Source organism: Anas platyrhynchos, chromosome 8 (genome assembly GCF_047663525.1).
Source record: "Anas platyrhynchos isolate ZD024472 breed Pekin duck chromosome 8, IASCAAS_PekinDuck_T2T, whole genome shotgun sequence".
NCBI lineage: Eukaryota > Metazoa > Chordata > Aves > Anseriformes > Anatidae > Anas > Anas platyrhynchos.
The window spans coordinates 33,661,164-33,686,094 of NC_092594.1; the positions used below are offsets into that span (position 1 = coordinate 33,661,164).

A 24,931-nucleotide genomic window follows, 5' to 3' on the forward strand; every position below is an offset into this window, starting at 1 on the left:
GAGACTAATGAAGCAAAAGAGATAAGTGAGTGTGAGGGTATCTTAAGAAGAAACTGTTAAGCATCAACTGAAATTTCTTTGTTTAGTTCAAGTCTTGAGACAGTACCTGCTATCGTACTCTCTTAAAGCCTCACCTGTTTTATGATGTTGAATATTCTCAGCTCCTGTTCAAATTACAGAAAATGAAGAAATCAAGGAAAAGAAGACTTAGAAAGGTACCTGGATGGCAAGGTTCCCTTTTGATTATAATGTCCTTCATCTGAGGTAGCTAATCTGCTTGAGGAAATGGTCTTTTCTTTTGAGGATTTCTGATTTAACACGTGTTGTTTTGCACACTGTATTCCAGGATTTACTTGGAAACACAGTTGGCCTGATTCTTTACCAGCTGTTTTTCCTGACGGAGATCTAGTTCCACACTCCCTTTGGGTTCTTGTAGCACAACAGTAATTTTGAGCTGATACTTCCTAATTTACGTGATTCAGGATGGTCAGGAACCATAGAAGGAAAGATTGCTTCCTGAAAAAAAAAACAAAACAACTTGGCCCTAAACAAACAAACAAACAAACAAACAAAAAAAAAAAAAACCAAAAACTTTTTGAATACTAGCTATACAGCTGAGCAATAAAATAGCCTTCCAACTAACTTTTGGGACAGATTTCTATGTGAAATATTTGCAGAATATTTCTTAAATTACTGAGGTATCGCTAGTAACAAACCCTAGTGACCAGTTTTGCTAGTCTTTGGTGAAATAGACTTATTTACTATACTCCTGAACAAGCTGAGAATTTGCACACTTGTACAGTTTTGTGTAGAAGTGTTTGTTTATCTTTAAACTTCAATGACTTACACTGCGATTCTGTGAGAATTATGGTGCCCCCAAGCAACTTTGAATTCCTTGAGAGTCTGGTGGGGAGAATGCAGTGGTGAAAGCACCTCGAAGCACCTTTATGCACCTTTTTAGAATCAGGTCCAAAATGTCAAGATGATGAAAGTTTAATACTTAAGCGAGAGTCAACCTCTGCCAAAAGAGACCCACTGACAGTCAAAGGGGCTCATACTATAGACTGGTACAGTTAAGAAACCCGTTTCCAAGTTTTTTGTTTTGTTTTATTTATTTTATTTTATTTTTGTTTTTGTTTTTAATACCTGCACACTGAACTGTCCTTTGGAGGGGACAGTTTTTCCCAGCAACACCAACAATGCCCACCCACACCTAGCCCAGTAAAAACCAAACCAATTGGTATTTGTTTCATGCTTTCAAAGGGATAAGAGGCTCCAGGAGAGGTGATGAGGAAGAGTCAAGACCACAGGACTATGCCCACATATTTGTCTTGTCTGTGGATGGAACCTGTAATCCCAAAATCCAAGCCAGAACAGGATGCAAGAACAAAGTCTTGCTTTCTTATGGCCTTCACTGAAAATGAGGAGAGCTAGGAAGTTGGCATCTCCCTAGGCTGCAAATTTGGGCCAGAAAAGGACAACATAACCACTGTTTTCATGTGACTTTCTTCCTGTGAACTGCTTGGATTTAGGAAAGAGAGGAATAGCAAGTATTTAATGCTGACATAGATGTTATGGAAAGTGAAATGTTGAAGTATAAAACATTCAGTTGGCAACTTTATTCCTAAGTATGCATTTGGACATGCTTGGTATTATGTGTGGTCTGTATGTAAACTGAGATCTGGGTTTATTTGCTGTTTTTCTTTTAAAGGCCATGTTTCCTCATTACAGAGGGTACTGCCCAAAACGGGGAAAATGGTATTTTTCTGAGACTGGATATGAATTTTCCCAGCAAGAAGAGTGCAAATGCAGCACATAAACTATAAAGAACTCAATGTGTGCCAAAAATAGCCCCTGGATAATGAGCTTTTATTTCAGATGGTGGGCACATAGCCCAGCCGTGCCTGCAAAGTGGACAGGGCACTGCAGCCATTCTCCCCCTTGTTGCCCTTCCTTCAGGCTCCTCGCCTCTGTGGCCGTCCCCTTCTGAAGACTGGGGTGCCCAGTGCCTGCTCCCCACTCTGCAGCCCTCCCCTCACTCCTACCCTGCACTGTTCCCCTCAGGGTAACCCTAAGGGCTTGTTACTGGGGGGCAGTTCTTGGAAAAAAAAGTCTAGAGTAATTGTATCATCCCCACAGGTTTTGTCTCCCCCTTTTCCCTTCTGGGGTGCTGGGAAGGGCCACAGGGCCCACACTGAGGTGCCGGGGCTCGGAGTGGATGCAGGGAGCCCATCTCCCTCCACGCTCAACGTTCACAGCAGTGAAGGGCTCGGCCCCAAACACCAAAGAGACCCCCACAGGCTCTGGCACCATCCCGTGTGCTGTGAGGGTTGGGGAGATCCCGCCGCCGGTGGCTCCGCTGTGGTGAAGGAGGAGGCGCAATGCTGAGGTGAGTTGTGAGGGGAACCGGCGGCCATTTTGGGAAGATGTTTGATGAAACTTTTGCCCCTTTGAACATGGGTGTGGGGAGGCAGGATGGAGGCAGCGAGGTTCTCCTCAGAGGAGCTGTGGCAGCCCATAATAAGCTGCTGGTTGCTGGCAGTGGCAGCATTGCTGCAGGGCCGTTTCCCCTGAAGGTCAGCAAACACCCTCGGCCTCCAGGTCAGCCAGCCATGGCGGGGTGAAGATCTTCTGGATCTTCTGTGGAAAACAATAGCTGCTTTGGGGACTTGGAGATTATTTTCCTTAGCTCCCTCCCATAAATATTGCTGGATTGTCCATTAAAAGGGCAGCTGGGGAAAGGATCCTCCAACTCCTGCAGGTGTTGAAGAGCCGGGCTGGCAGCCCTACTCGTTAGGCGCCTGTGGTACGAACCCCTCTACTGCTGCTGCTGTGCAAGAGGGATAGAGGGAATTTTTCCTGAAAAGGATGAGGATCTGGAGTAGCAGAAGGTATGAGGGAGGCTATGCACTTAAATTAACAAAATGGGTGAGAACAGTGAGTGTCCTCCCTGGGACCCAGCTGCCTTTTTTCCTGCCCCTCAGTGGTCCATGCAGAGAGGGTTGGCAGGAGGGGTCTGCAAACAGCAGCCCTTCCTTATGCTTCTCAGCTCTTCCTTTGTGCCATAACTGCAGCTGAGCTGTCTTGAATTTACAGTGTTTGCCTGCAGCTATCCCTGGCTGCATGGACTAAACAGCAGTGAATGGAGCTGGGCTGGAAGTTGTATTTCACTGTCAGCTAGGTCGTACTCTACTTCTTCAGAGGTGGCAGAAAGAAATGTTACGGATAGCTCATTAAACTGCCTTCACACTCCGTTGCTTCTGGTGTCAGCCTTGCTAGATAAAGACAAAGAAGAGCATACTTCGTCTGCACTTCTGTGAAGAGAGACAATCTGCTCTTCTTTATGCACATTTGGTGGCTTAAGCCAGCTGGCAGTGTCTGACTGAAGTTTCACGATTGTTGTCTTTTGACAGTGATTCCTGATGGTGAACAAGAGTTTTGTTCATGATCTGTTTGTCACTGTGTTGACCCAGCCCACTAATTCTGCTTACAACAAAGTAATAAGAATAGCGACATATTTTTCAAATAATATTTTTGATGGGATGCAGTCTCTTGGAAAACTTCTGCGTTCAGTATCCTATTAACTGATTTCACTCTGTTATTGGTAAATCTTTCTCACTGGGCATGGGAATAGTTATCCTAAAAACTTATATAAAATTCTTAATATGTTTAATATGAATTAAGCCTCATTTATTCACGATATTTCTTTCTCTAATGGGTTTAATCTATGGAGATCATTGTAATTGCTTTATTATGTTGCTAATGTAAAAACAGTGAGTAAATTCCCTAAAGAACTCCATTTCCTTTAGTGAGGAAAATATTGGTGTGCCCTGTACCTCTGATTCATACTGCTATTGTAGTCAGCCAGCTGTGAGATGTATGTGGAGGCAGTGGATGATAAATGTGTTCTAATAATGCAGTATACAGTGTTTCCATAAAAATTCTTCAGTAGTATCCAAGGACATTAAACAGTCCATCAGTAAAGTCCTTCTTTAAATGGTTTTGAATCAGGCTAAGGCTGTTTTAATACACAGTTGTACAGGCTATCTCAAGTTTTCCCCATGGTAGTTCCAGAATCTGTTTTTAGCATATGATCATCATATTGTTAAGAATGTTGGTTCTGATAAAAAAATCAGATTGATTTACAGTATTCTCAGCTCTAATTGCAGGTGAGAAATGAGAGAGTGTTGTGCTTTTTTTTTAGTTAGGATATGGTTGTGTGTTTGTTGACAGTCATTGAAGTAGTTAGCTTTAATAAATTTTACTTTTGGTATATCTTTTCTGTGGGATTAAAATGAACTTTAATTACTTATGTAGCACTCTAGATCTTTTCCCATCTTTGTGGTGGATCTCTCTGTCAGGGCTGTTTAACTCAAATGCAGCAGCAGGATAACACCCAAAGCACTTCACTGGCATGCTGAAGACAACAGAGTTGCCACACACTGACGTGCCCTCATCATCCACAGCTTCAAAGATTTGTCATTGGAAGAATTGCTTTGTTTGTTCCTACCCTCTCTGTAAAGCAGATAGGAACAAGCAAAGCAAGTTTGCCAATGCCAGACCAAGTAGGAACAACCAAAGTGAGTCCTTCAGGTTGTTCCCACCTGCTTTATATACAAGGGAGGAACAACACATCTGGGATGCAGATAATCTGTGATACCTATTTCCTCTGGAGAGCTGCAGATTACTTGCACAAAAGGTATCATACAGAGCCATACTTTAGTCCTGTGGACAGAACCAGTGGAAAACCATTTGAGAATGTGCAGTCACAGTAGAAAGTTTCTCCATCGAAGGAGAGCTTTGAGACTTCCTTTCTGGATTTTCTGCTACAGCTAAGTTCAACCGCAGTGCTGGACTTGATGCCCTCCTGTCCATTCTGACTCCTCTCTCCCCAGATACTTGGTTAGGAAGGATTTAATGTCAGAGAAATGCTTTCTTCAATTAGGAGAGAGAGAGAGAAGATTGGATGATATATTCTAAATAAAGAACATACATTTACTGAGTAAACTATCAATAAAATATAGACTGCTCAATCTCAGCATATTGAGTTTGTTTTCCAGAAAACTAATGAAAGATAAAAGAACTATTTAAAGTATTCAAATGGAAAAGAAGATGGAAGATTAGAGTTGAAAATGCACTGTTTAACTTAGTTCTGTATAATTTCCACATGTTTTTAATAGCCTAGTGGTAAAATCCAATAAAACCACTAGAAGCAATGAAATCATAATGAAACATCTTAAGGTCAGTCTTGTTTTTCTTTTGGTTTTACCATCTAGCCCATACAGTATTTGTAACAGATGTAATGTGAGATATCTGTGAACATAAAACACTTCTTGTTTTGCTTCCCCTATTTTTCCATCTTATTAAAATACCCTTCTTTGGGGGAAAAAAGTACAACTAGAGATATTATATCCTTAGCAGGAAAGTTCAAAAACAATAATTAAGTACAGTAAGTTTCATGTGGTGTGTCAAATTCTGGCTTTCAGCTAGTGTTGTGTGCAGACGCATACAACATATATTTAATTTCTAAATGAAATGCAGATACCTCTTTGTGATGAAAGACGACTGCTTTTAAAGAAACATATGCAGAATTTAAAGAAGAAAAGCTCCTATGGTGGAACCTGAAGAGCAAAATTGAGACCTTTCCTGAGCACATCTGTAATTCCCAGTGGCATGGGAAGTCCGGAGTTCTGTAATGATTTTTAACTGAAAAGACTTTTAACTTCAGCAACAGTACTCGCTTGTTCTTGTGCCGGACTGAATGCTTGATGCCAGTTTGGAAGGAAGGACAGAATGCCCTACCACAAAAAGTCCTTGTGGGAATACAAATAACTTTTCATGTTATCACACATATGAGAAGAAAAAGAGTTGTTCCATTAACTGTATAATCTGTTCCAGTAGTTTTCAGTGAGTGAGAAGTAGCAAAGAATTAGCTGTGACAGGGTGTCCAGCGTGTCCCAGCTGTTTGTGGATGCCTGTAAATCTCTCTGCTTTGTCTTTAGTGGCTCTCCACAAGCAGAAGCTCTGTGAGAAGAAGGGTGGCTTGCTCCATCCCTGTATCTCCAGCTGTTGGTACCCTCTCACCTTGGAGCCAGCAAAGAAGAGGTCTGATACTATTGCAGGGGAAGAAACACTTAAACACTCTTTCTCTTCACCTAGCAATACTCAGCATCTTGTCTTCCTGAAGGCTTCTTTATTCCTTCCCTAAAATACCTCTCTCGGTAACAGACCGCTCTGTTTTCACTTTGACAGCCTGTAAAATATCTGAAATATCCTGTGACACAAATCTGCCAAAAGTGTCAGCTATGCCAAATCCATTCCCATGCATCATCTTTTAGGGTATGGAGATGCAACTGTTGATGATTTATAAATGATGGATTCTGAGGTTTTGTCACTTACTACGGGGGCCTGGTAATTCCTGTGAATGTTCTAGACAGTGATTCTGTGTTTCCTGAGAGAGAGAAGTGGCTAGTCCAAGGTAATCAGATGAGTCCTCTTTAAAGAGTCATGCAACTGTCTCAGTGGTCAACTGATTTATCCTTGCTGTGAAACACCCTGTTGAATTAAAAAACCTGCTTTTTCTTGGTTTATAGATGGGAAGCAAACCCTGCATTCTTGTGGTCATTTGACCATGGATCACATGAGGAGTCTGAGGTAGTGAATAATGAACTGAACTACAGCAATGAGCACCCTTCCTGGTCTGTTTCTCTCTTCCATTTGGGGTTATGTGGGACAAACTCATAAATTCCACAAGTGTCATTTGGTGTGCTCCAAAGTAGTTGGTAGGGGGTGTAATTTTGAGCATATGCTGCCTCTTTATTGCTTCTTCAGTTGTATATGAAATCATAGGCTAAAGTGGGAAATGTGATACCTGCACTTCATTTGCAACTCAGCCCTTAGCAAATGGATGCATTAAATTCGCCTGTTCTCTGGCCTCTTCTTGTGAGTGCTGCAGTCAGATATTTTCCAGCCATTATTACTATGGAAAGATGCCCTCCTGCACTGTAAGATAAGTACAAGAAGCATCCCCTTGGAAAAAACATCACTTTATGTCCTCAGCTGGAAGGCTGTGATCTCAGCCAGCTTAGTGCCTGGAGGGGAAAACCAGCAATTCCTCCTCGCCACTGTGGCTGTACTGAAAGATAGCTGTCCTGATGTCAAAATGCACCTGGGCTTTCTATGGAGACGCAGGCACAGGAGCGCTTAGCATTGTGCAAGATCAAAGGCAGCCTGAGTTTTCCACATAGGTTACACATTCTGCTTGCACGGAGCGACCACCTTCTGTTAGTAGTTACCTCATTTTTATGGAAAGCACAAGAAAGGCTGAGGTCATTTTTCAAGGCTATTCATCTGGCTTGAAGACTTAGCTTTCTGTCTGCTCTGAAAATGTGACAAATCACTTCTGCAGTTGTTAAAGACGGACTAAAATCAATGTTAATGTTTGTTGTATTGAAAGAGAGAGTTCTTCAAATGTGGTGATGTTACAGAGCCACTGTGTTTTCTAAGCACTTTAGAATTGCTAGTGTAGCATGGAGAGAATCTATACGATTTAATGTTTCAGCTAGTTATTTAGCTCATCTTCTTTGTATGTTGGGATACCTATGCAGGTGACACAAATAGGCTTAGCTGCAATTAAGACTAGGTGAGAATGAGGTAACTGCATTCATTTCATAAGCAGTTATTTGGGTTGGCACCCAGAAGCTCCTGGGAGTTCGTAGGATGCAGAAGTGCCCTGGTTGTGGCTCCTTCTCCCCGTTCTAATTTTTGCACAAGGATTCATTACAGCAATTCAGCACTTCACAACTTCCTTGGCATTAGCAAAATCCTCAAGGGCCTGTTTTAAGATACCGTTAATGATGCTTTATGCCACAACAGTCTGCAGCAGCTTCTTTCTTCTTGGTAGTGTCTCTGGAGTAATGAGGTTGCAAATGAACTAGCATAAAACTGGTGTCTCTGATACGTATTTGTTAATTTGGGTAATTTCTCAAATTATTTCTTCTACAGCTATATACAACGCATTATCCTTTTGAATTGTTTTTATTTCCTTCCAACACACTGTTCTATGATGTAGTGAGTATATTCTAGATGGCTAAGCTCCCTTTCCTCTCAGGAGGGGGAGGCAACTTCAGAATATGACTGAATGTTGCCAGTTAGGAAATATGTTCTTCCCACGTACACTTGAACGTATTCCATGCAAACTGTTGTAATTAGTGATTGATGGATTTTTTTATAAATGTTTTGAGTCTGTAAGGGTCACATGCTTGCTTAAATGCTCTGACAGTAGGAGAAACATATTTACCAACACAGAATTTGCACTCTAACTTAACAGTCAACAGCTTCATTATTTTTGTTGTACAGAAGCGTGATTATAGCTGGAAAATGTGAACAGATCCATACGTGCAAATATGTTATGGAACCTACTGCTAGCCTAACTGCAGCAAGTGTCAAGATGTTTGACAACAAGCACCACGAGATGCAGAAAAAAAGCTAAGATGGAGGAAAGCTTATAGTAAAACCTCAGTGGCTCTCTACAGTGAGCAGTGGTGTCTTATGTTCATAATATAGCATGGCTATAGCAGCAGTCAGATGCTCCAGTCAAGGGCACACTACACTGAACTACCTATGTTTACCAAAACAATGACCTAGAGTGCCATAGTCCTCTGGTTAGCAGCATCTATTGCCACAAGTGATAAAGGTCAGGTGAGAAACTGGCCCACAGCCTTCCTCCCAGTGGGTTCACGTTGCTGCTGCTTTGCTGTAATGCCCTAGAGAGCATCAACAGAAAATAAACCCGCCCCAAAAGGAGTATGTAAAAGCAAAATGCAAGAAACCAAGCTGTGGCTCCAAACTACAGGAGAGAGTGACTCGCCAAAAATAACAGTGAGATAAGATTGGTGCAATTTTTAGGGTGAATGGGAGGCAAATATTGGTATAAACCACAAATTTTAAGAAAATAAAATGTATAATGTACAAAAATAAAATATATAATGTACAAAAAAAACCCACATTTCAAATTTGCAAAGCAAAACTTGACAGTCTATGAATAGGGTTTGAATGCAGGCTAATTTTAAAATAGCCTGTTGATTCTACAAACACATGAGACTTCCCATCCTCTACTTGCCAAATAGAGTGTAAAGGGCAAAATTGCAGCTTTCATTATTGTGTAGGAATTGTGTAGCGCAACCAGCTCCTTCTGGTCTTTGCTGATGTATCCCATCCAAAGTTCACCTTGTAGAAGTCACATAGTTTCTTAGCACCGGTGTTGGCTTAGATCTCTTGAGACATCGCTAAGCCGAAGAGTGTCAGACTGGGTTAGCTGGCTCAGGCAAGCAGGCAAAAGGGTTTGCACTTTGTAGTTAGCCAAAAGCTATATGTGGCTGGAGAAGAAGGTGTGAAGGTGCTAAGGATGGCAGCGCTTTCTGCTTGGCACACCAAGTACCTTGGCATGGTGCGTGGGCAGACTCCTCCAAAACCTTCCAGGTTGGAGCTAGTTATTTTAACTCTTGCATCTGCACAGCCTCTTTCTTCATCATCTGTGTCTATTCAAAGTGACTGCAAAATGCTGGATGACTGGCAGGATTTTCCTATCACTTCACATAGCTGTAAATGACCGTGTGAAGGTGAAACTTTATGTTACATTCTCTGCTGGCAAAGTCATGTGCAGAGATCCTGCCCTCTCCATGTGAACTCCCACTGTTTCATCCCTGGATGCTTGTTCTTGTCCCCGTGTCACCCCTTCACTCGTGTTGACACAATTGTTTGTTAGGACTGTGCTAAAACATATGTGAACTGGTTTGAATTAAAACTACTCATCTGATTATTTGTTTGGTCTCATAAATAATTGGGTCTGTACAGCTGGGAGAGGAGGGGAGGCAGTACAGGGAGGAAAGTATCAGTTGTTTGTTTGTTACCTAAGGCTTCTGCCCCTTCAGAGAGCCATGGAGCAGCCTCAGCCCTCCAAAATTGTACATTTTAATGGCACTCTGTAGAGCAAGTACGTTATATGACTCGTGGAATTAGACAAGAGACCTCTTGTAAAGTGTCTGCACAACAATAACAATTGTATCAGTGCATTTAAGATATCTACAAATCTTCCCTATGTGATAAGAAGCTGCTGACTCTTGACATAAACCATTACGAAATGGAGAAAAGAAAAGCTAGTCATAAGGTCAGACCTCTATTACATGGAAGCAGAATCACTTGGACTTGGACCTGGACTTCTGGAATTACAGGCAAATAAAATGCATTTGTTCATTCTGGCTTTGCCATTGGAAATTTAAGCTACCTATGCTACAGCCTTCAGAGGCAACTCATGACAGCATAATAAAAGAATGGTCTGAACAGGAACCCTTAAAAAAGAGGTGAATATGCACATCACAGGGAAACTGTTAATCATGTGCATGAATCACTTCTCCTTCTGGCAAGTGTAGAAATTGTCCATTTTGACTGTCTTTTTCTTTTTTTTTTTCTTTTTTTTCTTTTTTTTTTTTTTTTTTTTCCTGTGAATGGGAGCAGCGTATTAGAATACCAGGCACACGTTATCTGAAACTGATATGTCACAAGTAGCTAAATATAATGTGTCAACAGTATTGGCATGAAGTAGTACGCAATCCCTGGATCAAATCCCAACTTTTGAAAAGGTCTCCTCACTTCCACTATCCTTTTTGGCAGAGAAATAAGTCACTAATAGTAGAAGTGCACAGACAGCCTGTTTTTGAAATGGCAGGTTTATTAAAAATGTTTTCTATCACAAACATTGGAAACATGCTCAGCAGGTTTTATGGGAACTGAAAGATCCAGTAGATTATGGAAAGAGCAAAACCTTCAACATAATTCAACCACTGAATTATGAAAAATAGCAATCCAGTTTCCTCAGCAGACTCCCCACAGAACCCCAATATTACTCAACATCACCAGGTTCCAGTTGGTGTACCATCTGCCCTCAGGATGAAGTGCATGGTTCAAGAGCTCGAGCTTCAAATGTGTACATATTTACAGTAGAAGAGCTGACAGACTACGGGTGAGGACACATTAGCACCAGTGCTCATGGATTGGGGCTCACGCTGCCTCTGCCACTGCGTGTGCATGGAACTGACTCTACCAAAGAGAGAGGTTAAAAAAAGGTTCATAAATCTGGCACTTGGAAGGCAAACTGTGCTCTGCAGTGATCTAGGATTGTTTGTGTTACGTATCACACCTGAGTGCCTGTCCCTGAAGGCTGCCCATCAGAATTACCTTGACGTGCTCTCTTGCAAAATCACAGGCTTTGCTTCACCTCTGCTCGAGGTGTTGTTTGGTAACATACACCACATCTTGAGCTCAGGAAATCAGTGTGATCTTCTTACCGCTGTTCTAAAACTAAGCACATATTCTATATTTCATGAATATTAGACACAACTAGTATCTTTAGCAGTTTTGGTGAAACATTTTCACACAGCAAATATATATATATATATATACAAATACAGTGCTCATAATTACTGAGAGTCACAAAAAAAAGGCTTTGGTTAAAAAAATTAGGGTCAAATAAAAAAGAAACTTTTAAAAAAAGAAGCCAAAGGAGTGTCAAATACTATGTTGGAGTCAAATGAGTGCAGAATAAAACAGTAGTCATCCATTAGATATTTTTTCAGTATTAAGATCTTCCACCTAACGAAGCCCATGTCTCTTGCAGGCTGTGTGCCTTTCCTGACGTTCACAGCTGGTCTCCTAGCTCCAGGACAAGCCGAGTGGCGATAAGCCCACTTTTTTCTGTTCAAGGCAAAGAGTTCCTCTTCCAGCTGTGAGGTAGAGATTGGGTATCAGGTCACTGGGGTGTGAGATACCACTGAGTGTAGCAGTTACACATTTGTTTCTAGTTCATTTATTTCAATAGTGCAGTGGTCTTTACTGTTGGATTTCTTAGTGTGATTCTCCACTGGGCTTTCTTCTTGCTCCACTTGTACAGGTATGTGGTGCTGAAACCCTTTCACTGTTTCTGGTCCACGAGATTCATTCATGGTCTTCACGCAGCCATTTCGCTGGTAAGCCACAATCTGATGGATGTTAATAGGCTTAGTTTCACAGATCAATGGCACCTATGTGAAAAGCAGTAAGATTTGGAACACTGCCACTGTTTGCTGGATACAACAGGAAGGAAATTTTTACTTTGAAATCTTCTAGTCTGTTTTGCATTCACCAGGATTATCTAGGCCCTCACAGTCTTCCAGGACCTGTCTCTGATATATACTAAAGCATCTTTGCACCATCTGGACAAAGTGAGGCAGTCTCTAAGTATGGAAAAATGTAAATTCTACCACAACTTTAATTTAACTTCTACCCACAGTGATACCTCTTTGCATCAATACAGTGACAGAAGTGGTGTACATAAAGTCTAGACTTTCAGGTTCCAAAGATATGGACTCAGTATGCTGAATTTCGGGCAGTGCTTGCTCTGAAGTGCAATTACACAGACCAGTAAGGCATTCGGTGTGGCCTCCTGCCTTTCTTCTAACCTGATGAACTAACACCTGTCTTTTTAGTTTGTCCCATTTCTAAAGAAATAAAGAGGATTTTATGGAGTGATTCATAAGTTAAATACTGAAGCGTCCTTTAAATCAAACCAGAAGTTCTGGTGGGGAAAATAAGACATAAATACTGGCAGAGAGGTGGGCTTGCAGCTGACAAAATATGGCTTTGTGTATACATTACTAACTCGCAAATTATGCAGCCAAAACTTACGGCAGACTGATGGTATATGTTAATGCAATTACAGAGCATGATGCAAAGAAAAATCTCATCACAGATGACTAAATAATCCCTTAGGAGGGATTTTATATTCTTGAAACATCTCTTCTTGAGTTCCGACAGTTCTAAATACAGCAGTGAACTGTCGGGCCTGCATTATGCAGGGAGCCAGACTGCACTTCTGGCTTTGTGGCTGCTGGTACCTTCCCATTAGGTTGTATTTTTGTGTAACATGCGATGTGTGCAGCCAACGTATTCATGCCCAATCCTGTCATCAGTAATTACTGCAGGTGCTAAGCACCTCTGAGGATAAGACCTGTCTTTCTTTATAAAACTTGAAAGAGCTGGAATTTTAAATGCATATTCTGGGAAGGCACGAGAATGGGATTTACCAGAAAGACTGACTGTAAAATGGGAGAAATAATAACAGAAATAAAAGTTTTCTGTTAGTACTGTTGTTTTTAAGTTCTGCTGGTGAGTAGAATACTACAAATGACACAGAAATGAAACATGCTGTGTGGATGCCAGTCCCTGTGAAGGACCTTCTGTGTAAACTCTCCTGTCCCTGGGGAAGAAGCTGGGGAGGGTCTGCCAGTAGCTGCAGTGGGGGGGAGCACCTCTGAGCATGACGGGCTTGGGAATTACAGATCTCCTCTGCTGAGGATTTGAAGGAAGAGTAGAGAAGGTGTTCCTGGTGGAAGGACAGACTGAGTGAGGCATGCCAAGGAAAAAGGGAAAAGGGCACAGGAGTGGAGGGAGGCACATGTGATATATGGATTAAGAGCTAGAGAACAAAGCTGTAAGAAGGGACTTGTATTCAATGTATTACGCATGAAGTTGCCTGAGATTGAAGTCTAGAATGGAGCAATGTGCTTGTGTTAGCCCAGAATGGAAATTATTGAAATGGTGGCTTCAGATTATGCTAACGCAGTGGCTTGAAACACCCGGGACTGTGCCTGAAGCACCTTTTGTAAACTCAATGAAACAACCGTGGGAAGCTGAGAGCTTGTGGGATCTGTGCGGGCACACCCTGCCTCTTGTGCTGTTACCTCATCGCCGTCCTTGATGAACTCCTTCCGGCAGATGTGGGCCATGATCCCAGCAGCAAGAGCATCTCCCAGGACGTTGATCATCGTTCTAAACCTGTCCCTGACAAACGACATGGTAATGGTCAGCTGGGTACATGCCTACACCTTCAGCACTGCAGTCATAAAAGCTGACTGCCAGTTGGGCTGTTTTTACGAGCTAACAAGTTTGAAGTTTAGTTACGTAGCCTGGCTGGGTGTTCCAGTTGTTTCTGAGCTTAGTGCACTGTGCTGCCACACGTTAATTTGTAGCTGAGGTAACAGGGCAGCTGTTGCCTTCCGATGCGTGCACACCGATTCAGCACTAGAAAGGTTTAACACAGCGGATACAGATTGCATCTGTGTCTGTATTTTTATGTTAAGCTCCAGTGTTATGGCCTCATTTGGAGGCTTGTGCCCAGACTCAATAAACATAAAGGGCAGCCAGTACAACCAGTACCTTCTGGTAGGTATCAGGGGCTCAGTCCTGCAATCTCAAGAAATTTTCTCAGCAAGAAGATTAGTGTATTGGTAGAATTTGCACAACACAATTAAAAGAAGATTGCTAAATAACTACTCACAAACTAGACAGGCACTGACCAGGGGTGACCTTATTGCACTCTACAGATACCTTAAAGGAGGCTGTAGCGAGGTGGGGGTTGGTCTATTCTCCCATGTGCCTGGTGACAATACAAGGGGGAATGGGCTAAACTTGCGCCAGGGGAGGTTTAGGTTGGATATTGGGAAAAACTTCTGTACCAAGAGGGTTTTTAGGCATTGGAATGGGCTTCCCAGGGAAGTGGTTGTGTCACCATCCCTGGAGGTCTTTAAAAGACGTTTAGATGTAGAGCTTAGTGATGTGGTTTAGTGGAGGACTGGTTAGTGTTAGGTCAGAGATTGGACTAAGTGATCTTGGAGGTCTCTTCCAAGCTAGATGATTGTGTGATTCTATGATACTTAAATCCTGTTAATTTCTGAAAAAGCTGTGGTGGCTATGGCACCTCTGGCTTTTAAAGATCCTTCATTTTCAGTTACCTTTTTTTCCAATCCAACTTTATATATTTGACAATATTGCATATATATATACAGTTTCACTATTTTTCATTTAGTAATTTAAGTGATCAGTTTTTCCCCATTTTACATCTTTTACCCACCACCATCTCAAAAATAAATCTATAAAAATATTGACTGTAAAAACACAAGAGTAAGTGGTTGCCATAGACAAGTGCTACACTTGAAGCTGCTTGGAATCTATTAGTTAAAACTGATGGGAGTTCAAATAGATGATATAGCTTTTAAGTCTGAAATATATCACATAATTTCCAAGAAAAACATACACATCTGAAAGCTGTCATATTGGTAACTTAATTTATAAATGTGGGTTATAACACAGAGGCTCAGAAATCTCCAGATGTTTGGCTTATTAAAGTTAGTGACCGTCCAATATCAACAGTGCCCAGATTTCTGATCCTGCATCTTAATATAGAAAAAAATTGAAGCTGTGCTCTGAATTTTTTTTTCTCTGTACATTTTCAGCATGTAATCAATGCATGCAAATGTTTATGCAGTTGCTTGCCTAATTAGCAGGAACAGTTCCTGCATGAAATGTTATTTGCCTGGGCAATTACCCAAACTGTACATGCAATTGCAAGTATCTTCATCACTAATACTTCGCAGCCTATACCTAAATACATTTGTTGATCCCAGTCCTTGACTTGTATGCTGAATCTATTTTTCTGATACCTGTTGTTCTGTGTTTGGGTTTTGCCCCGGAGGAAAATTCCCACAAGAATGTGTTAGGCAGGGAAAAATACTTGTAATGGCACAAACCAGATAGGTGTTCCTGTTACATACCCCCCCCCCCCTTTTTTTTTTTTTTTCCTTGGTTGATCATCTGATTTTGATTCTTGGAAAGCTGTTTTGGATTGTTAGTTTTGGACTGTGCAAGGAGCTGTGGTGGAGGAGAAGCTGGATGAGCAGAGCTCATGAGTTTGCACTCTGTTCTGGGCTCCGATTTGGATCTGTTCTGAAGGCAGAAGTTTTCTGCACCATACTGAAACTCCTAAGCAAATGGGTTGCCTGGCCATTGTTGGACGCGTTCTGCTCCATGTTCCTGTGTGCACGCAGGTGTCAGCACAACATATGAGTAGAACCACACCACACAGTGCTGGCATTTCTCCACTAAGAGGCCAACCAGCACCTAGTGACATTTCTTGCACTGTGTTGCAGTGGTATTTTAGCTTTATAGGTTATTATAATTAAAGATGCAAAACGTTTACCTCATGTTTCATAAATTAGCTGATAAACATTTTAATTTTCTTCTTTTGTCTCCAGGCACTAGCTAAAGGTATGAAGTTCACATACATGTTATGGCTACCTAAGTGAGTTGTAATACCTCCAATGCATTGTAATGGGTATTTCAGTCTTGTGAGCTCATCTAATCAGCCTTCGTTAAGCATTCTTCATACTCCAGTACTTCCAAAACTAATATTGAAAATATTCATCATGTCAACCACGTTGACACTTTGCATCTGCAGGCTCTTGAAACCAAGTGCTGAAATAGTGAAATATACTTTTTACACGAAAGGTCATCTAAAAAAGACAGAAAATTGAGTCTGTTCCTTGCTCACTTTTTAATACCATCTGGAACTACAGCCTGAACGAGTTTTTGTCTGCTGTTTTGAAATGTTTTGTTAAACAAAAAGAAACATAATTCCCATATACGCTGGAAGACTTACTGGAAAAACAATGAAATGTTGATGTTGCAAGAGTTGGGTGAAAACTGAGCAATATAGAGGGAAAAGGTTTTTGTAATACAGCTTCAAATACTTTGACTTTTGTTGTGCTTCCATAGCTATGGAGCTTCAGTGACTAGCATTAGAAAGGCTGCTTTCTTAAAATCTGCACTGCCATTCCCAAGTTTGGGTGCTTACAGCAGATGTTAGCTATCACTCACATAAGAATATTCCTGGTATTTGTAAAATAAAATACTTCTTAGAATATGCATACAACACAACTCTCATGACTCCTATTAATAGTAGTAATATTCTGTTACACTGAACAGGAAAGTAAAGAATTCCTTCTCAAAGTTCTTTGCAGAAAAACTCAGAGACTTAAAGCTGAACCAAATTGGCAATGGAATGGAATCGACTTTTAATTTTTATCCAGAACCCTGATTCAATTAAGCTCTACTGCATTAAGATTGGTAATGGAGATACATTTTATATAGATTAAATTAAAAAAAAAATAAAAAAAGACTGTTTCTTTGTGGTTATGTACGCTAGTTATGTAATTATTTGAAATGCTAATGAGCTGGGGACCAGTATTTTACAATTCATCTTCCTAGACTATTCAAAATAGTTTGATTGTTTAATGGACATTTACATAACAAGATAAGAGTCCAAATAAACCACTACTTAGGAATTTTTAAGCTATTTCTTCTCCTGGGTGGCAGGACTCTCTTCTAGTCTGTGTGTGTTAAGTTTTAGCCTCTGCTTCTGCTGTGAAAGCCTCAGTGATTCGGATCCTGCAAAGCAACTTCTCTACAGAAGGGCTGTGCTTGCACAACGGGCTCCATGAATGGGCTATATTTGCTGCTGAAGGCTAGTTGGCACTGAAACTAGAGAGAGCATAACTGTCTCAGGATTCCTGCTAAAAGGATGCTGTCGTTAGTCCCAGCATAGTGCCTTGCAAGGCCTGTGTGTGGGACTACGGGTGTACCTGCTTGCTGTAGCACTGGCTCAGGCCTTTTGGCAGTGAGTGTCACTATGTGGAGGTGATGTCCTTGAAGTGCCAGGGGGTTGAGAAGCAGAGTGCAGGCAAATCACGTTTCTGAGGAATGCCAGCCTCTAGTCCTTGTCCAAGGCAAGGCGCCAGAGCTGCACCTGGCGGACGTTTGTCTGGCCTGACCTTAAAGCTTTGTCTATGTCTTTTTAAAGTCTGATGTTCACTGCAGCAGTCTTTCACCTGAGACCACATTAGCATTGTTTCAACCAAAACAGTTACTCCCCATGCCTTTTTTGTACGTTCATGTTAATATACCCCTGGAGTCCATCACCCTTTTTAGCAGTTGCCACCATGGCCACCTCGAAAGCTGAACCTTACTTACAGAGCCCAGTCAACGGCAATGATCAACGTGATGTCGTCCGTCGGGAGCCCGACTGAGGTCAGAACGATGACCATCGTCACCAGGCCGGCCTGTGGGATACCAGCAGCTCCTATGCTGGCAGCTGTTGCTGTGATACTTGAAGAAAGAGAAAAAGGAGTAAGCTTTGCAGGTGATGGGTTGCTCTGCAAGAAACTAAGCCATGTTTCTACAGATTTCCTAAACTAGAGTCCTTCTTATACTTCACAGAAGTGCCAGTGTTTGGTGGGTAGGAGCCAGTTTGGAGAGCAAGAATTGGCCGAACGGCCTGCCCAGGGCTAAATTCTCACCCTCTACCTTTGCAGCCTTGGCTGTGCTGAGGAGGTTCTGTTTTATCTCATAAACTCACAAATGAAGAGGAATAGGGGCCAGGCTGTGGGCTGCTCTATGCCAGCTCCTTGCGGGTCACGGCACTGCGCAGCCTCAGCAGCGCTGTGTGCCCTGCGCCTGCCAGCGCCCTGCTCGCGGCTTCACCCCTGACAGCAGAGCTCCCAGCACACTTCTCTGAGTCATCACCCACAGCTCCTGTGCCAGGCAAATCCGCGCTGGCTGCAGCTCGGGCCTTTTGTGTCAATCCGTCCCAAAGAGGCTTGGCCAAGGGGCGAGAGGCTGGGCCAAGGGTGAAGCTCTTGCACATGGCTTTGCGTACTTGGAACTAAATATGAAGTGAGCATAAATGTGACTGTACCTCTTCAGTTTCTGGAAAGTATTTTTACTTGACCTTCACACCATTTTTTCAGCCAGGCAAGCAGAAATGAATGGGAGACCAGGGCAAGAGTGGACCTGGCAGGCTTAAGATTTTCTTCATAATGCTATTTTTAGGGGAGGGATTTCATTCCTTTTTCCAGGAGCAGAAGTGACTGTATATATTCACTTCCTCCTCTCTGACTGCTTGCAAGAGCTAGGCCATCCAGCAGAAAGTCAAGAGATGAATGTTGACTATCGTAAAAGGATGACATAAAGCATATACACTGATAATCCACAGCATTCATTCATCCAGAATTTCAGAGCTTTTGGCAAGCAGTTCAGTTTCATCAACCTCCTTTGAAGGAAAATGACGGTAACAGTATTCACCCATATGGAAACCAAGACACTGAGATAGCCAGTATCTTGCTCACAGCTGCACAGCGTACCAGTAGAGCAGCAAAGGTATTTATAACTAGAGCCCTTTCCAGCAATAAAAAAATACATCTGTGTGGGGGTGTGGTGGGGGAAGAGAAAGATTTAAGACTGATTTTTGAAAAAAAAAAATTGCTTGTATAGCATCCTAATAGCATTTTAGTAGGCAGAATATAGATAGGAAGGAAGGGACAGAAGCTTAATAGTTGAATAAGAGTTAAGTATAATGAATATTAAAAGATTCTCCAGTCAGTGCTCTAAACTGGCTAGCTCATTAGAACTGCTTCTGCCTCCCAGGTCAGTTCAGGCTAGAAAGTCTCATGACTTTATTAGGAGCAAAATAGGAATGTTTAACTAACATTATACAGACAAGCTCATCTGCTGTTCCACTGCATTTTGTCCTCAATGTAGATGTTTCTTCCTGTAATAGTCTCACTTGATGGGAATATTTACTTTCTTCTTCTGCTACATCTAGGTTTGCATAATCACATCGATCTAAACTGTCAACATTTATTTTACAAACTATCAACCAAGTAGGCTGATTATTTTTTCTAACATTTTTCCTCTCCAGCAAAAGATATTCTGTGACTAAGGAATATTTGAATTTCAACTCTCCAGTTCCTAGAGTATCAAGATCTAGGGCAGGTTTGGCCCACAGAATACAGTTAGAATCGGCCTTCAGATATCCAGATGTTTAGGTACTGGATCCACTGTGAATTCCTATTTTCCCTTCTTTCACAAACCAGTCTTTTTATTTCTTTTCCTTTCTTGGATTTTTCAAATTTTAACTTATAAATTCCTTCTACTGTCTTTACTTCTCTCTAGTTCTTATGCACTAGCACTTAAATTGGACAGTGAAAATAAAAGAGGGTTCTTCTAAGAGAAAGATAGAACTTATTTCCATTTACCATCACTCTCCTTCTCCTTAATTTTTCAAATCACCATTCTCTACTTCAAGGTGCATGTAATGTCTGCCCATGGTCTGAGCCGTATTTTGGGACCACATTCTAAAAACACTCCCAAATTCAAGATCACAAGACTAAATTTCCAATAATTTTCAGAGAACAAGAGCCTCAAGCAAGAGCTCATATGGGCACACATTATTTCTTCTGCTTGTAGTCTAACTAAATCTTGCCAACAGTCCATTGGCAAACCTCAGCTGTCATCTGGGGTTAGTTGCAGGACTCTCCTCTTGTCATGAAGCTTTTCAAGTCCAGCAGAAGATGGGCAAGGCCCAGCAGAGTAAATGGGGCAGTGCTGAGGTCACTGGGTGGGTAGGTAAGCAGATCTCAAGTATGTTGCACAAGGCTCTGACTATGAAGAATGTTTTTATAATCATTTGTTCTCTGCTGGAAACCTGCAGGTCTCAGTCCCTGAGGCATTCTTTGGCAGCCACTGGAGTTATTCTGGCAGTAATTGTTCAGTTGGATCTTCTGCTCTCTTGGATCCATTACAGATCTTTCAAGGACAGAGTATGCAGCTACAACACACTTTACCACTGAGAGCGTGGTTATTTATGACGGTTTCTGCTTTAACAAGAAGCAGAGAAGATATGCAAAAAATACCTGAGAGCTAGGACATCTTGATGGAAACCTGCCCTGACAGTAGCATCTTTCTTCCTTCCCTTGAAGGCCTGAGCTTCCTGACACTCACTGTACCCTCTTTCTGATATAGGACCTTTAGCTTTTAACATTTTCCTCTCATGTGAAGAGACAAACTAGAGTTGAAGTTGAAAACAACTGAAATTTAAAATAATTTTTTCAACGCCAACAATAATTGTAAAATGTTCAAATTCTAGTAAATGATCAAGGCTGTGCCTAAAAGTAAAAATTAGACAGTTATTCTCAAACAGAAACCCTTTTTTTGGTGGTGTCCCCATAATTCTATTTGATGGAACTGATACAATTTCCCTTTTCATAGTCCTTGATCTTTGCACTACTTAAAAATTTACCATTCTGTGAGAAATAGGTGCTTTGATAACTGCAAAGATGAGTTTTGTTCTAAACATTGCACGATACAAGAAGCACACAGCAAGACAAGCAACTCTGGGCATGTGGAATTTGTGTTTTATACCTGATAGTAATAATCTGCCCGAAGTCCAGCTCATAGTTGTTGACTTGTGCAATAAAGATTGCAGCCACCGCCTCGTAGAGCGCGGTCCCGTCCATGTTGATGGTGGCTCCCACAGGCAGCACAAACCTGGCAATCCTCCTGTCCACGTGGTTGTTCTCCAGCAAGCACTTGAACGTGATAGGCAGCGTGGCTGAACTGCACAACAGCGGAGGGAAGCACACATTGAGTTACTTTTCTTTCTTGAGAACAGAAATATTATTAAATGTTATCAGGTCGTAAATTTCCTTGTTTTCAATAAGACACATGCATTTTTAGGTAGTAACGTACTCAAACATATTTGTCTTTATATTTCTTCAGCTTTTTATTTTTGTAGCATTCTGCCTTTTACCATTCAGTGTCACATTCATTAGTATGTCATGAGTGGCTCGATTGCAATCACGTGAGTGAGGGGGTATTTTTTAAAGCTTTGTCAATTACAAGGAAGGGACAAAATTTTTTCCTTGTTGTGATACTGATCTTAATGTATTGCAAAGTATTGGAGACTATTGAAATAGAAGTAAAATAGCAATCTCTGAAACTATTCCAGAGTTACCTCTTTAAAGAGGTAAGTAATTATGGGACAAATATTGGTATCATGATACTGAGGTCTTTAATTTTCTGTTCTCTTGTGAGCTACATGCCCCCAGCAGTGAAATTTAGGTGTCTTTTCACTAGTTTGGGCAGTCCAGATTGTTCAGTCACTGTGTTGTGCGCCTCACATCAGCAACACACTCTGATCTCTTAAAATGGACACTATCTCCTCTTAATAGAAACAAAAAAAAAATTAAAAAATTGATTGATAAATTCTTTCTCCATTAATTACGTTTCATCTACATAGTCCTAAGAGGTTCTGAAAGCCCTGATATAACCCCAAAGTTTCAGGAATGTATTAGCAAAAAGTTTCCATGAGTAGGAGCTGTCAATTTGTATTTGTGCAAGCTGTTTTTTGAGGCAAGGCACAGTTAGTGTTTGGAAAGGAAAAGTAGCTTCCTGCGAGAGAAGTGCGAAAGGAACAAGAGAGGTCTATGAGAGGATGTGTTCATTACAATATCTCTGTTTTTTATAACCTGATGTCTGGCTGGTGAATGATTCACTTGATGGTCACTACCACACAAGTCTGGACAAAAGTAATTCACTAGATGTGTAAATAAGGAAAGAAAAATCTGATTTCCTCTGGCAACTGGGTTATTTTCAACTTTTTCATTCTGTCAGTCCTAATATTTAATGAATATTTACTTTGAAAACCAAACGGAGCAAAGCATAACCCCCCAACTATACACTAGATGTCACTTCTCTCTCGGGCATGCTTGTCAGTTCTTACACATTCATTTGGGAATGACTGAAATTCTCTATGTGTTGTTTGCCATAAACTGTTCATAAAATAAAAGGGTGAGACGAGGGCTCACAGGTAATAGAGAATAGAAAATCCTGGTGGAGCTGTAACTGGAGCAGACCACCCCAGTAACACTTGCAGATGTTCTTACAGCTTTCGGCATTGCCAGGAAGCAATTAGTAAACCTAGGACTCACCATGTCCCTTCCCTGCAGTTGCTGCAATTGTAGAAGGTTATTTGTTTTTAAAAACAGTCTTACCTTGGCCATTTGCCTTTTCTGTAACAAAAACCTGTCTAATTTTCTTTGTGGGAAAAAGAAGAGAAAAATTAATTCTCCAAGTCCTTTTCCACCCTTTGACACAGCAGAATTTTAAACCTAAATGCCTTCAAGTTCTAAGCGCAGAGATCTGAGCTGTGAAACATGCAGATTTTAATGGACATCTGATTTGGTGGAGATGTGGAAAAGATTGTGGAAAATATCCCATAATACCAATGGCACAACCAGCAAATTCTGTATCTATTTCCACTGCTACCAGCTGAATGTATGACACCGTTTTTGCAAAAATTCAATTTTCAGACTTGTTTATTATCTCACAGAGACAGGTAATTCTTTTAATTTTGTGTTCTGTTAGAAGTAAAATTTCTAGGGCACATCGCCAGATGTTGGTTTTGTGTTTCATTAATTATTACCATAAAAAACGTGGACAAAATGTAAGCACAATGATGATGAAAAACTTTGTGCAAGATATAAAGGAAGTGCATTTCCAGGTTACAAATCCTAGTGTCTTACTAGCACAGATAACTATTCCATGCAGTCTCACTCAAGTTTATGACACTACATCTTAGAGCTGGCAGAGCATCTGTCCTGACTATTCCTAGTGAAGGACACTCCCAAACTTATTCCTCAGGTGAGAAAACTAATTTTTGACCTAGATGTATTATTTTCAATTTACACAAAATTTGTTTCTATGTGCTTTATGCATATGTTCTTGCACAAATAAGTCCAGCTATTACAACATGCAATGTTAGAACTCAGTTTTGTTCCTCTGGATTGAAACAATCAGACTTCTTAATTTTTTTTTTTTTTATAAGACCGTTACTTTACATCCCTGATTTCCCTTTTGGGAACCTGCTTCACTGATCTTAATCTGCTAAGTCTTTTAAAAACTTTTCTAAAGCTGTCAGCTAAGAGGAGAGGTTTCTTCTCCTAGCGCTAACTTTAACAATTAAAAATACATTTTTAGAGTCTTATCTCAATTTTGTTTGGGATAAAATGCTGCAGCTGGAGAGACTGAACATAAGCTAATGCTGGATCAGGCCAAGCTCTTAGTAGTGTGAGCCACAAAGACAGCTAGTCACTGTGGAAGAACAGCTGTTCGGCTTGCTCTGTTTATCTTATCATTCAAATGCATTTTGATATTTGCTCCAAAAAATCAACAAACTGATCTCATCTCCCTTTTGCTAAATCTGCCTTTAATTTACACTGTGCAATAGCCAAGACCTTAGTGTTTCATAAGCAGCAAAACCCTTGAAAAATTCGTGTTTTATTGTTTGTCTTCAGAGAAGATGAAAATTGCTTCTTTTTGATGGGATGTACCGCAGAGAAGACACCGCTTTAATTCATTAATGGTATGGAAAGGTGACCTAGAAAAACAAAATTCCCTCATACATTGGAATGAGGAAAGCTAAAAACAAGAGGAATCTGTCTGCAAGCCAAATACTGCTCTTTCAATACAGTGAGAGGTCAGGATCAGGGTTGATGTGCAAGTCCAAAATCCGTGGCTACCCCTGACCACCCCAGAGTAGGGCAAGGTGGCGATACCAGCATGTACTGAACACAACGTTCGGATGTGGTGAACTTGAGCCGTGCACAGCACTCTGGCCTTGGGGGCTGGTGGCCTGGTGGTGCCATGCTTGGTGCTAGTAGTATGAACAGAGATCATTGTGTCCTAAACAGATGCACCAAAGGAATACAAGAACTCTTCTCTGTTCCTACCTCGCTGTTGACATCTGTGTGAGCCCAAAATGCTGCTGTGAGACTGGGATTTCTGGATACAGAGCCTGAAAATGCATTGCAGAGCCTTTCACTGATGGGAAGTGGGTTTAAATAATGTGCACATTCAATAAAATCATTGCCATGAGATGACTGTTAAGTTGCTTTCAGGTTCCCTAGTGTCACATTCTGGGGGTTTGTGTGTGGTACTGTTTTTTCCTCTTGCAGTGTGACTCTTTGCTTGAAAAGAAAGGTTTCCACAGGTGCAGACTGGCTGGAATGAGCACCAGGACACTGATCTGTGCCTTCCTTTCTATCTTTAGATGTAGACATGAACTGACACAGAAACATCTGCAAGAAACCGTCAGTATGCTTAAAACCAGCTCTTTGTTCTCCTCTTAGATGATCTTAAAATCCAATACCCACATTATGAGTGTTAT

The 24,931-nt window shown here is 41.2% G+C and overlaps 1 protein-coding gene across 1 annotated transcript in view; it reads right to left on the bottom strand.

Moving 5' to 3' along the window:
• Positions 1-11,025: 11,025 nt before the first annotated feature.
• Positions 11,026-24,931, bottom strand: part of SLC1A7 (solute carrier family 1 member 7) — a 47,577-nt gene continuing 33,671 nt past the window's right edge. The window contains exons 8-11 of the mRNA XM_005027236.6: positions 21,127-21,321; positions 17,899-18,033; positions 13,776-13,875; positions 11,026-12,077 (exon numbers count right to left, since the gene is read on the bottom strand). Of these exons, the coding sequence (XP_005027293.1) occupies positions 11,841-12,077; positions 13,776-13,875; positions 17,899-18,033; positions 21,127-21,321 (667 nt within the window). The 3' untranslated portion in view covers positions 11,026-11,840. The remainder of the gene's footprint in view (positions 12,078-13,775; positions 13,876-17,898; positions 18,034-21,126; positions 21,322-24,931) is intronic.